General features: G+C 51.2%; 1 protein-coding gene across 1 annotated transcript in view; it reads left to right on the top strand.

Moving 5' to 3' along the window:
• Window positions 1-9,126, top strand: part of MEGF8 (multiple EGF like domains 8) — an 89,413-nt gene extending 80,287 nt beyond the window's left edge. The window contains exons 38-43 of the mRNA XM_075328009.1: window positions 39-204; window positions 1,628-1,820; window positions 1,893-2,063; window positions 2,139-2,269; window positions 2,532-2,658; window positions 4,758-9,126. Of these exons, the coding sequence (XP_075184124.1) occupies window positions 39-204; window positions 1,628-1,820; window positions 1,893-2,063; window positions 2,139-2,269; window positions 2,532-2,658; window positions 4,758-5,984 (2,015 nt within the window). The 3' untranslated portion in view covers window positions 5,985-9,126. The remainder of the gene's footprint in view (window positions 1-38; window positions 205-1,627; window positions 1,821-1,892; window positions 2,064-2,138; window positions 2,270-2,531; window positions 2,659-4,757) is intronic.
• The last annotated feature ends 4,486 nt before the right edge of the window (window positions 9,127-13,612 follow it).

Raw genomic sequence — 13,612 nt, 5'->3', positions numbered from 1 at the left:
TGCATAGTACATTGTATAACGCTGCTTGTTGGACGCAGGTTTGGGGGAGCAGTGCGGTTCCTTGGAGTCTCACTGGGCCTTTATGTCCTGCCCCCCTGAAAACGAATGCCTGAATCAGCATCACGACTGCAACGAGACACAGAACTGTAGTGACCTGCTGCATGGGTTCAAGTGCACGTGCAAAAAAGGATACACCCTGCACAAGTAAGAGCGCCGGCGATACTGCGAGGATTAGATACCAGGCAGAGGCTCCCTTACCCTGAATAAGGGTTTAAAAAACTCTATAAAGTCTCTCTTCTGTGTTGGTGTAAAGCTGTTTCAGTGATTCTGACCTTTCTTTATAGCAATCATCAGGGGTCTAAGCACCCAGATTGCAACCAATTAAACTGCATGTCAAAAAAAGTTTTCAAAATATAACACTTTAAATGCTAAGTTATGTACCTTTTCAAAATACCTGAGTTCCCCTGATTCCACCGCTTTTTTCCGTTTTGTTCTGCGTCGCTCCATTGCTGAGATATTCACATTTGTTTCTCTTGGAGCACCTTATGTGAAATCTCTGCTTGTAGTGCAACTTTCACCCCTCTTTACCAGTCAATGCCAATCACAACATAGCAGTTTCAGATGCTACCAAGCTGTGATTGGCTGAGTCTTGAAGAGAGGAGTGAAAGCACACAACCTCAGAACGGACTCTGAAGAAATTCCTGTTGTAGTCTAAGTAGAGATTTCACATTCTGCGCTCCAAAAGTGAAGAAACAAATGTGAATATCTCTGCAACGGAGCGACGCAGAGCAAAACGGAAAAGAGCGACAGAATCAGAGGAACTTGGGGATTTTTTCTACCATGTATTTGACGCAACACCAGCCTTTATTTTTCATAAATCAATAGTAGAATGGACGATAATACTATATCGAAGAAATCTGCTTCTTTCTCCTCCTGGATTGATCATTTCAACCACTTTGACCATATTGTTCTCCACTTTAGTACCACACTTGGTATTTTTGTGGTGGTCACCGTATCGTCCTCATACTCTTCTCTCTCCAGTGTTACAGATCTGTGTGCACTATGTGAAATCTCCTCTTGTAGTGCAACTGGGCATTTTTTGTGTGTCTTCTCTGGGGGGCATGGTCTTTCACCCCTCTTTACCAGTCAATACCAATCACAGCTTAGCAGTTTCAGATGCTACCAAGCTGTGATTGGCTGAGTCTTGAAGGGAGGAGTGAAAGCACACAACCCCAGAGAGGACTCTGAAGAAATTCCAGTTGGAGTGTAAGCAGAGATTTCACATTCTGCGCTCCAAAAGCAAAGAAACAAATATGAATATCTTTGCAACGGAGCGACGCAGAGCAAAACGGAAAAGAGCGACAGAATCGGGAGAACGCAGGGATTTTTTCTCAATGCATTTGACTCAATTTTTTTGAGTAACACCATCCTTTATTTTTCATACATCAATAGTAGAATTGACGATAATACTATATTGAAGAAATCTGCTTCTTTCTCTTCCTGGACTGATTATTTCAACCACTTTGACCATATTGTTTTCCGTGAGACCACGTGGTGGCCAGTTTAGTACCACACTTGGTATTTTTGTGGTGGCCACCGTATCATCCTCATACTCTTTTCTCTCCAGTGTTACGGGTCTGTGTCACCCCGTGTGTGAACACGGCTGTGTTAATGGGACCTGCGTGGAGCCCAATAAGTGCCGCTGTGACTTTGGTTACGTGGGGGAGAACTGCTCCGTGGCCTGCCGCTGCAACAAGCACAGCGACTGCGATGGACTCGGGGCGGAGGATAAGTGTGTGCAGTGCCACAATAATACTATGGTGAGTGGGCGATAACGTCATTATGCATTCAGGACTATTTGGGTATTTTTTTCACCGTCCTCTGTCCTCTAGGGGGAGCACTGTGAGAAGTGTAAGCCGCTGTATGTGGGATCGGCGATAAATGGCGGAAACTGTCGCCCCTGTCTGGATTTCTGCCGAGGGAACAGTGAGGTCTGTATGACCATGGAGGAGTACGAGAAAACCCTCAAGGAACCCGACAAGTATTCCCTGGACCCTGACAAGGTGTGTGTGTGGAGACAGGCAGTCCTATGTAAATTGGTCTCCTCTTGGCTCATTAGGTGTCCCTTGTGCCCGCAGATCCCCACCTGGGTGAGTCAGGGCCCCACCGAGGACACGGCTCTGTGCGTGAACTGCCAGAATAACAGCCTGGGGGACAAGTGCGAGGGCTGCCTGCCCGGATACTTCCTACTAGACAAGCGCTGCACTAAGTGAGTGTATGGAGAATATACATTGTCATTGCGCCACCACATATTGAGGAGTTTCTCATTAATACGGTTATTGCACCTCTTTGCCACTAGATGGCAGCACTACATTCCAAAAGTGACCCATGCACCAGTATAACCAGTTACCATCGCAGTAATTCCATAACGTAATGCAATGGGAGACTTTTCTCCGGTCTTTTGCCATTTTTTATGGTTTTGCATCCTCTGTGACCCCCTTTTCTCACCTCTCGTGTCATGTCATCCCCAGGTGTCAGTGTAACGGTCACGCAGACACATGCAATGAGCTGGACGGAACAAACTGTCCCTGCGGCAACAACACCGAGACCCAGAACTGTCAGAACAGCGCCGACAAGAAAGACTGCTACAAGTACCAGGTACTGGTGCACTACAGGCTGCTGCAGAACCTCATAATACACCTCAGCTGCTGCAGAGCCTCATAATACACCTCAGCTGCTGCAGAGCCTCATAATACACCTCAGGTGCTGCAAAGCCTCATAATACACCTCAGCTGCTGCAGAGCCTCATAATACACACCTCAGCTGCTGCAGAGCCTCATAATACACCTCAGCTGCTGCAGAGCCTCATAATACACCTCAGGTGCTGCAAAGCCTCATAATACACCTCAGCTGCTGCAGAGCCTCATAATACACCTCAGCTGCTGCAGAGCCTCATAATACACCTCAGCTGCTGCAGAGCCTCATAATACACCTCAGGTGCTGCAAAGCCTCATAATACACCTCAGCTGCTGCAGAGCCTCATAATACACCTCAGCTGCTGCAGAATCTCATAATACACCTCAGGTGCTGCAAAGCCTCATAATACACCTCAGCTGCTGCAGAGCCTCATAATACACACCTCAGCTGCTGCAGAGCCTCATAATACACCTCAGCTGCTGCAGAGCCTCATAATACACCTCAGCTGCTGCAGAGCCTCATAATACACCTCAGCTGCTGCAAAGCCTCATAATACACCTCAGCTGCTGCAGAGCCTCATAATACACCTCAGCTGCTGCAGAATCTCATAATACACCTCAGGTGCTGCAAAGCCTCATAATACACCTCAGCTGCTGCAGAGCCTCATAATACACCTCAGCTGCTGCAGAGCCTCATAATACACCTCAGCTGCTGCAGAGCCTCATAATATACCTCAGCTGCTGCAGAACCCCATAATACACCTCAGCTGCTGCAGAACCCCATAATACACCTCAGCTGCTGCAGAGCCTCATAATACACCTCAGCTGCTGCAGAACCCCATAATACACCTCAGCTGCTGCAGAACCTCATAATACACCTCAGCTGCTGCAGAACCTCATAATGCACCTCAGCTGCTGCAGAACCTCATAATACACCTCAGCTGCTGCAGAACCTCATAATACACCTCAGCTGCTGCAGAGCCTCATAATACACCTCAGCTGCTGCAGAGCCTCATAATATACCTCAGCTGCTGCAGAGCCTCATAATACACCTCAGCTGCTGCAGACCCTCATAATACACCTCAGCTGCTGCAGAACCTCATAATACACCTCAGCTGCTGCAGAACCTCATAATGCACCTCAGCTGCTGCAGAACCTCATAATACACCTCAGCTGTTGCAGAGCCTCATAATACACCTCAGCTGCTGCAGAATCTCATAATACACCTCAGCTGCTGCAGAACCTAATAATACACCTCAGCTGCTGCAGAGCCTTATAATAACAACCTCAGCTGCTACAGAGCCTTATAATACACACCTCAGCTGCTGCAGAGCCTCATCATACACACCTCAACGGCTGCAGATCCTTATAATATATCTCAGCTTCTGCAGAACCTTATAATATACCTCAGCTGCTGCAGAACCTCATAATACACCTCAGCTGCTGCAGAACCTCATAATACACACCTCAGCTGCTGCAGAGCCTCATCATACACACCTCAACGGCTGCAGATCCTTATAATATATCTCAGCTGCTGCAGAACCTTATAATACACCTCAGCTGCTGCAGAGCCTCATAATACACCTCAGCTGCTGCAGAACCTGATCGTACACACCACAGCTGCTACGGAACCTCACAATACACATCTCAGCTGCTGCAGAACCTCACAATGCATCTCGGCTTCTGCACGTTCTCATAATACACCTCAGCTGCTGTGGAACCTAATCATACACACCACAGCTGCTGCAAAGCCTCATAACACACCTCAGCTGTTGCAGAACAGCATAATATACACCTCAGCTTCTAAAGATCTTCATAACAAACCTCAGCTACTGCAGAAGCTCACAATACACCTCAGATGCTGCACTGTGGCGGAACCTGGTCATACGCACCACAGCTGCTGCACAACCTCATAATACAAACCTCAGCTGCTGTGGAACCCCATAATTTACACCTCAGCTGCTGCGGAACCCCTATTGTACATACAGACGGTTTCTTGTGAGACGCTGTGTATTTACCCTTTCTCAGAGTTACCTTGTTTTTTCTTCTTGTGTATCTTAGTGTGCGAAGTGTAAGGACTCCTTCCATGGGAATCCGGTGAATGGCCGCCAGTGTTACCGCCTGATGACCGTAGAGCAGGAGTACTGCTTTGATCCCACCTCTCAGAGTAACTGTTTCCACGAGCCCAACATCCAGAACTTGCCGTACGGCCGCAGCGTCTTTTTCGGGGTTCAGCCCAAGTTCACCAATGTGGACATCAGAGTCACGGTTGACGTGACGTTCGGTTGTGTGGACGTTTTCGTCTCCACCTCCCCAGAGAGCTTCGCTGTTGACGTCGGCTCATTCACAGGGGTTCACGGCGTCCGAATAGCTGACAGCGAAGCGTCCGGTGGCCCCGAGCCCCTCACCGCCGGCCTCGCTAATGACAGCGCCTGGATTGCCGTCAGTAAGTCCTCTTGGCTTCGCGAAGAACGTCCCAAAGGTTTGATAACCTACATTACTGTCCGCAACCAACAGACGGTGCTGATAGTCCGGGGGGTCCGAGACCGAGTGGTCATTACTTACCCGCACGAGCTGCACACCCTGAAAAACAGCCGCTTTTATCTGCTGCTCCTGGGCAATGCCTCCGGTGGATCTGGCGAGTCTCAGGGCTTGCTCTTCTTCCGTCAGGACCAGGCGCACATCGACCTCTTTGTCTTTTTTTCTGTTTTCTTCAGCTGCTTCTTCCTTTTCCTCTCGGCCTGCGTCCTGCTCTGGAAAGTGAAGCAATGGCTGGACGTGCGCAGGGAGCAGCGGCGCCACCTTCAAGAGATGAGCAAAATGGCCAGCAGACCCTTCGCGAAGCTGACGGTCTATTTCCACCCCGACGTAGAGATAGTTGGGTGTCATCCTGGAGGACCCGTATTGCCGTCACTCCCCCATCATCACCACCACCACCATCATCACCATCGCTCCAAGCCCAGGTTAAAGTCCTACGATCCGTCCGCGCCGCAGCCCCCCTCGTTGCGGCATTCGGACCCTTTCTTGTCCCAGCTCTTGGGGTATACCTACTCCAACTTCCGAGTTGGACCCATCACCCTGGAGCCTACAGATGACGGCATGGCCGGTGTGGTCACTTTACTTTTGCAACTCCCCGGCGGTGCCCAAGCCCCCAATCGAGCCTGTCTAGGTTCTGCCCTTGTGACTTTACGCCATAATCTTCAGGAGTACTGCGGGCCCAGCCACGTTGTCAGCAGCTCGAGGAAAGGACTTCTCAGCCATGAGAACCTTACAAGCATGTCACTTTAAAGGAACGGGGTCAAAACCGAAAAACTGTAGACTTTATGAATGGCCAGTACTGGAGAGAGGAGGGATGCACTACAAATCTACTGGGACGATACGATGGGTTTAGTGCAATTTTTCTTTTAATTTGGCGCCCGGTTGGCGTCTTTGACACACACTACTATGGCGGACATCAATCCACGGCTTTCTGGCTCCGAGCTCTCGGCGTAACCCGAGGGTCGCACAGCAATGCACTAACTCCAGCGTTCACCACGTACCTCACCCCGTGTCGTCCTGCGAGAACACGGCCCGTGCATGGGAAAGTATTAATCTCAGCAAGAAATGACTGTTACAGAGCAATGAACAATATATGTGTCCGGACTCCGCCGTCACGTGTTGGTTGGGATTGTTTCGACAAGTGCATAAAAGCCTGTGACCGGCCCGTCACGTTAGGTAACGGTTGGCCTGATTCCCCCTCCAACACATGCACCCTGGTCTCTGTATGGGGAGAGGCCATTATGCTGCTAATGTATTTGGTCTATAGAAAGTCTGCAAATCACTTTATGTAAAGATGTTGTCTCAACCCCAAGAATGGGTCTAGTGCATCGGCCGGTGGGTGCCTCCGTTCTGTGTGAATTGCTGTCACTGCCTGTTACTGAGTGTTATCCATTACCAGAGACCCTGAGACCGATGACCAGGCTTTGTGTGCCTACTGGAAGTGAGGGTGCCCTTTATCTCTACAAATGGGGGGGTCTTTACAGGAAGTTGGGGTGCAGCTTTGACTCAACAAGATGCCGGGACTGGTCTTTGTCTTTACAGGAAGTGGAGGCGGGTCTTTGTCTCTACAGGAAGTGGCGGAGGGTCTTTGTCTCTACAGGAAGTGGAGGCGGGTCTTTTGTCTCTCCAGGAAATGGGGGCGGGTCTTTGTCTCTACAGGAAGTGGCGGCGGGTCTTTATCTCTACAGGAAGTGGCGGCGGGTCTTTGTCTCTACAGGAACTGGCGGCGGGTCTTTGTCTCTACAGGAACTGGCGGAGGGTCTTTGTCTCTACAGGAAGTGGTGGCAGTTCTTTGTCTCTACAGGACGTGGTGGCAGGTCTTTGTTGCTCTACAGGAAGTGGCGGCAGGTCTTTGACTCTATAGGAAGTGGCAGCGGGGCTTTGTGGCTCTACAGGAGTGAAGACGGGTCGTTGCCTTTTTCCAGGAAGTTGGGCGGGTCTACAAGAAATGGCAGTGGGTCCAAGAGCTCTACAGGAAGTGGAAGCGAAGATTTGTCTTCTTCAGGAAGTGGCGGCGGGTCTTTGTCACTCTAAGGGAACTGGAGGCGGGTCTTTGTCTTTGTACAGGAAGTGGCAGCGGGTAATTGTTGCTCTACTAGAAGTGGAGATAGAGCTTTGTCGCTCTACTGGAAGTGGCAGCGGGTCTTTGTCTTTACAGGAAGTGGCAGCGGGTCTTTGTCTTTACAGGAAGTGGTGACGGGTCTTTGTCTTTACAGGAAGTGGCAGCGGGTCTTTGTCTTTACAGGAAGTGGTGACGGGTCTTTGTCTTTACAGGAAGTGGCAGCGGATCTTTGCCTCTACAGGAAGTGGTGGCGGGTCTTTGTCTTTACAGGAAGTGGTGGTGGGTCTTTGTTGTTCTACAGGAGTGAAGGGAGTCTTTGCCTTTTTACATGAAGTTGGGGCGGGTCTTTGTCTTTCTACAAGAAGTGGCAGCGGGTCTTAGACGCTTTACAGGAAGTGGAAGCGGGTCTTTGTATTTTTTCAGGAAGTGGCGACAGGTCTTTGTTGCTCTAAGGGAACTGTAGGCGGGTCGTTGTCGCTTTACAAAAACTGGTAGTAGGTCGTTGTCTTTATTAGAACTCGGGGGTGGGTTGCTATACTAGAAGTGGAGGCGAGTCTTTGTTGCTCTAAGGGAAGTGGAGGTGGGTCTTTGTCTTTCAACAGGAAGTGGCGGCGGGACTTTGATGATCTACAGGAAGTGTTGGAGGGTCTTTTTCCCCTCTACAGGAAGTGGATCATTGTCTTTTTACAGGAAGTGGGGCCGTTCTTTGTTGCTCTACTGGAATTGGAGACAGGTCTTTGTCGATTAACGGGGAAGTGAAGGGGGATCTTTGTCTTTCTAGAGCAAGAGGTGGCGACTTTGTCACTCTATTGGAAGTGTTGGCGGGTATTTGTCCCTCTATAGGAAGTAGGGGTGTGTCTTTTTCTCTCAACAGGAAGTGGTGGCGGGTCTTTGCTGCTCTACAGGAAGTGGTGGCAGGTCTTTGCCGCTTTACAGTAAGTGGTGGTGGGTCGTTGTCCCTCTATAGAAAGTGAAAGTGGGTCTTTATCGCTCTACAGGAAGTGTTGGCGAGTCTTTGTCGTTCTACAGGAAGTGGAGGCAGGTCCTTTTCTCTCTACAGGAAGTGGCGGCGGATCTCTTTCCCTCTACAGGAAGTGGGTCTTTGTCACTCTACAGGAAGTGGGGGCTGGTCTTAGCATCTCGAAAGGAAGTGGGGGCTAGTCTTAGCATCTCAAAAGGAAGTGGGGGCTGGTGTTTGCCCCTCGACAGGAAGTAGGGGGTGTGTCTTTGTCTTGATTATCTCTCCTGTCTGGCACCCCACACCCAGGCTTAAGACAGTGACAATCTTTCAGTCTATGGTGGACAAGCCAGTGAACAGTGGCAGGAGCATTGCATTCTGGGTAGTAAAGGGAAGTTCCTGCACCTATAGTACTTGGTAATAAAAGAGTAAGGGGCAACTTACTGAGCGCAAAAATCTGAAGTACAGAATATTCAGCTTGTGGGGGACGAGGGCAGTAGGACTATGGTTTTCTTCAGGTCATGTTTGATAGGGCAGGGCGATCATTAACACTCCATAGAGCCCCGATCCTCCAGGGTGACGGGCGATATCACAATGTCTCCTACAATGACCGGCAGCAGAGGTGACATAGCTGTGTGGTGGGGCTTATGGATCACCGGTCGGGGTTTGGCGGACTAGTCGGCAGCCGAATGATCTTCATGAAGGGGTAGATTCAGCAAAAAAACGGACTAGCCAAGGGAAACTGCTGTCCGCAACATTTCCAGAAATTCTCCCATCCCGTGATTATTTTTGGACACTTTAGACTTTGACTCAATACTAAATGTTTGGCTCCTAAAACTGATTATCGCTGTGATTCACCTCAATAAAGAAAAAGATTGTTTTGTAACTTTGCCTCAAAAACGAAAAAAAAAAAGGGATTTATATTCGATTTCTCTCTGCCCCATGGCACAAAATTCAACTTTTTTGCAAAATTGGTGCAATTTTCATCAAGACTGGCCGTGGTATAGTCGAAAGGGAACTTTTCCGTCATTTTCCCTTTAATTGCACTTCTAACAAATGGCCATTAGAGGGCGCCAGCGTCCTACGATCCGGTCCGGAGCGATCCGCTGCAGATCGCTGAGTACATGACGCACAGGATCACTTAACAAACCTAATTTAATGAGCTCACAAGGGAGCGATTAAACATATCCGATAGGTTTTCAACAGATCTGGACTTCGAGAAAGGGCTGCACTCGACTGACCTGTGACTTACAAGACGCTATAAACCCTTAGTAACAAAGAGGATCTGACGCCAGTCCTACAGGTCTGATTTTATGTTCCTCGCATCTTTTTTTTTGGATATGTGCAATGTGATGTTCCTCTGTTGTTCCTCCTGGAAATGCATTCATAAATGGGGCCTGTCCCTATGCAACTTTCTGGAGGATAAGGATAAGGATTTGCTCCCATTTACACACACTGCAGAGGTTACAGGGGTGGGGGGTCCGCCTGTCAGTGCTCAGACCATACACCACACACTGCAGAGGTTACAGGGGTGTGGGGTCCGCCTGTCAGTGCTCAGACCATACACTGCACACTGCAGAGGTTACAGGGGTGGAGGGTCCGCCTGTCAGTGCTCAGACCATACGCTGCACACTGCAGAGGTTACAGGAGTGGGGGGTCCGCCTGTCAGTGCTCAGACCATACATCACACACTGCAGAGGTTACAGGGGTGTGGGGTCCGCCTGTCAGTGCTCAGACCATATACCGCACACTGCAGAGGTTACAGGGGTGGGGGGTCCACCTGTCAGTGCTCAGACTATACACCACACACTGCAGAGGTTACAGGGGTGGGGGTCCGCCTGTCAGTGCTCAGACCATACACCGCACACTGCAGAGGTAACGGGTGGAGGGTCTGCCTGTCAGTGCTCAGACCATATACCGCACACTGCAGAGGTTACAGGGGTGGGGGGTCCGCCTGTCAGTGCTCAGACCATACGCTGCACACTGCAGAGGTTACAGGGGTGGGGGGTCCGCCTTTCAGTGCTCAGACCATACACCGCACACTGCAGAGGTAACAGGGGTGGAGGGTCCGCCTGTCACTGCTCAGACCATACACCGCACACTGCAGAGGTTACAGGGGTGGGGGGGTCCGCCTGTCAGTGCTCAGACCATACACCGCACACTGTAGAGGTTACAGGGGTGGGGGTCCGCCTGTCAGTGCTCAGACCATACGCTGCACACTGCAGAGGTTACAGGGGTGTGGGGTCCGCCTGTCAGTGCTCAGACCATACGGCGCACACTGCAGAGGTTACAGGGGTGTGGGATCCGCCTGTCAGTGCTAAGACCATACGCCGCACACTGCAGAGGTTACAGGGGTGAGGGGTCCGCCTGTCAGTGCTCAGACCATATGCCACACGCTGCAGAGTTTACAGGGGTGGGGGGGTCCACCTGTCAGTGCTCAGACCATACACCGCACACTGCTGAGGTTACAGGGGTGGGGGGAGGTCCGCCTGTCAGTGCTCAGACCATACACTGCAGAGGTTACAGGGGTGGGGGTCCGCCTGTCAGTGCTCAGACCATACACCGCACACTGCTGAGGTTACAGGGGTGGGGGGTCCGCCTGTCAGTGCTCAGACCATACACCGCACACTGCTGAGGTTACAGGGGTGGGGGGAGGTCCGCCTGTCAGTGCTCAGACCATATGCCACACGCTGCAGAGTTTACAGGGGTGGTGGGGTCCGCCTGTCAGTGCTCAGACCATACACCGCACACTGCTGAGGTTACAGGGGTGGGGGGTCCGCCTGTCAGTGCTCAGACCATACACCGCACACTGCTGAGGTTACAGGGGTGGGGGGAGGTCCGCCTGTCAGTGCTCAGACCATACACCGCACACTGCAGAGGTTACAGGGGTGAGGGTCCACCTGTCAGTGCTCAGACCATACACTGCAGAGGTTACAGGGGTGAGGGTCCACCTGTCAGTGCTCAGACCATTCACCACACACTGCAGAGGTTACAGAGGTGGGGGGTCCGCCTGTCAGTGCTCAGACCATACACCGCACACTGCAGAGGTTACAGGGGTGGGGGGTCCACCTGTCAGTGCTCAGACCATACACCACACACTGCAGAGGTTACAGAGGTGGGGGGTCCGCCTGTCACTGCTCAGACCATACACCGCACACTGCTGAGGTTACAGGGGTGGAGGGTCCGCCTGTCACTGCTCAGACCATACACCGCACACTGCAGAGGTTACAGGGGTGGGGGGGTTCGCCTGTCAGTGCTCAGACCATACACCACACACTGAAGAGGTTACAGGGGTGGGGGTCCGCCTGTCAGGGCTCAGACTATGCATCGCACACTGCAGAGATTACAGGGGTGGGGGGCCCGCCTGTCAGTGCTCAGACTATATGCTGCACACTGCATCACATTGCTTTGCATGGCTGTCGTCCCAGAAGGAAGCCTAAAGATGATGCTCAAGAAAGCCGCAAACAGTTTACTGAAGACAAGCAAACTAAGGACAAGGATTACTGGAACCACATCTGTGGTCTGATGAGACCAAGATAAACTTATTGCTTCAGATGGAGTCAGTGTGTGTGGCATCAACCAGGTGAGGAGAACAAAAACAAGTGTGTCCTTCCTACAGTCAGTCATGGTGGTGGAGGGTCATCGTTTGGGGCTGCCAGCTGTGGGGAGCTACAGATAATTGAGGGAAACATGGAAGCCAACATGTCCTGTCACATTGAAGCAGAGCATGATCCCCGCCCTTCATGTTCCCACATGATAACGACCCCATACACCTCCAAGACCACCACTGCCTCACTAAAGGAACTGAGGGTAAAAGTGCTGGACTGGCCGAGCCTCTCCAGACCTAAACCCTATGGAGCATCTGTGGGGCCTCATCATATGGAAGGTGGATAGCGCAAGGTCTGTAACATCCACCAGCTATGAGATGTCGTCATGGAGGATGGAAAAGGATCCAGCGGCTCCTGTGAAGCTCTTGTGACCTCCAGGCCCAAGAAAGGTAAAACCGTGCTGGAAAATAATGGGGGCCACACAAAATATTCACACTTTGGGCACAATTTTCACTTAGGGGTGTACTCACTTTTGTTGCCAGCGGTTTAGACATTAATTGCTGTGTGTTGAGTTATTTAGTTGTACAAGCTGCACACTGACACTGCACATTGTATCATCAGATCTGCAGTGTTGTTCCATGAAAAGATATAATAGAATAGTCACAAAAATGCGAGGGGTGTACTCACTTTTGTGACATAATTCAGCGGCAAATGTAACATAATAGCGTAGCAGGATTTACACAAGCCTCATCTATGTCTCATAGATATTCTCCCTGCGTGAAAATTGACACATGCATAAGAGTTCCAGCTCCGCAGCGTGTCAATTTTGCGGAATTTCTTGCCGCCTTTGATCTCGCAGAAGCAGGTGGTGGCGTCTGGAGCAATTCAGCACCAAATCAGCAGCAAAAGTCTCCTGCAGCAAAAGTCTCCTGCAGCACGTGCATTTGTAGATGTTTCGCAGGGAGGGACATATGTAGAAGATTTGCTTGAATGCACACAGGATATTTCTTCGGCGCTCCATTGGGAGACCCAGACGATTGGGGTGTATAGCTACTGCCTCCGGAGGCCACACAAAGCATTACACTAAAAAGTGTAAGGCCCCTCCCCTTCTGGCTATACACCCCCCCGTGGGATCACGGGCTGCTCAGTTTTCAAGCTTTGTGCGAAGTAGGTCAGACATCCACGCATAGCTCCACTGTTTAGTCAGCAGTAGCTGCTGACTATATCGGATGGAAGAAAAGAGGGCCCATGCTAAAGGGCCCCCAGCATGCTCCCTTCTCACCCCACTCTTGTTGGCGGTGTTTGTTAAGGTTGAGGTACCCATTGCGGGTACGGAGGCTGGAGCCCACATGCTGTTTTCCTTCCCCATCCCCCTGAGGGCTCTGGTGAAGTGGGATCTTACCGGCCTCCAGGCTCTGAGGCCGGGCTCCATCCACAGACCCGGAGATCCTGCTGGATACGGAGCTGGGTACCGTCAGGGACAAGGCCCTGCAACATTCAGGTACTCTGTGTCCCCGTACAAGACAGGCACAGACACACTCCAGCGTTGCTGGGTGTTCTAGTGCGCCGGGGACAGTAGCGCTGCGCGCTTGGGTTATACTCACTGCAGCTTAGCTGAGTGAGTTTATGTGTGGGGAACTCCCGCGCCGGCCCCGGAGACTGCAGCGCGGCTGAGACTTGTGGTGCGCCGGGGACTTCGCGCCGACCGTGCTTTTACGACGGCAGCGCTTATAATCTAGTCCCCGGCTTCTGCGGCCTAGTTACGTTTCGTTCCCGCCCACAGCCCTGTCAGTCAGGGAAGGGGAGAGAC

The sequence above is a fragment of the Anomaloglossus baeobatrachus genome, chromosome 11 (assembly GCF_048569485.1).
Source record: "Anomaloglossus baeobatrachus isolate aAnoBae1 chromosome 11, aAnoBae1.hap1, whole genome shotgun sequence".
In the NCBI taxonomy this organism is placed as follows: domain Eukaryota; kingdom Metazoa; phylum Chordata; class Amphibia; order Anura; family Aromobatidae; genus Anomaloglossus; species Anomaloglossus baeobatrachus.
The sequence above is the reverse complement of the archived record's forward strand: the minus strand, read 5'-3'. Positions and strand labels throughout refer to the sequence as shown.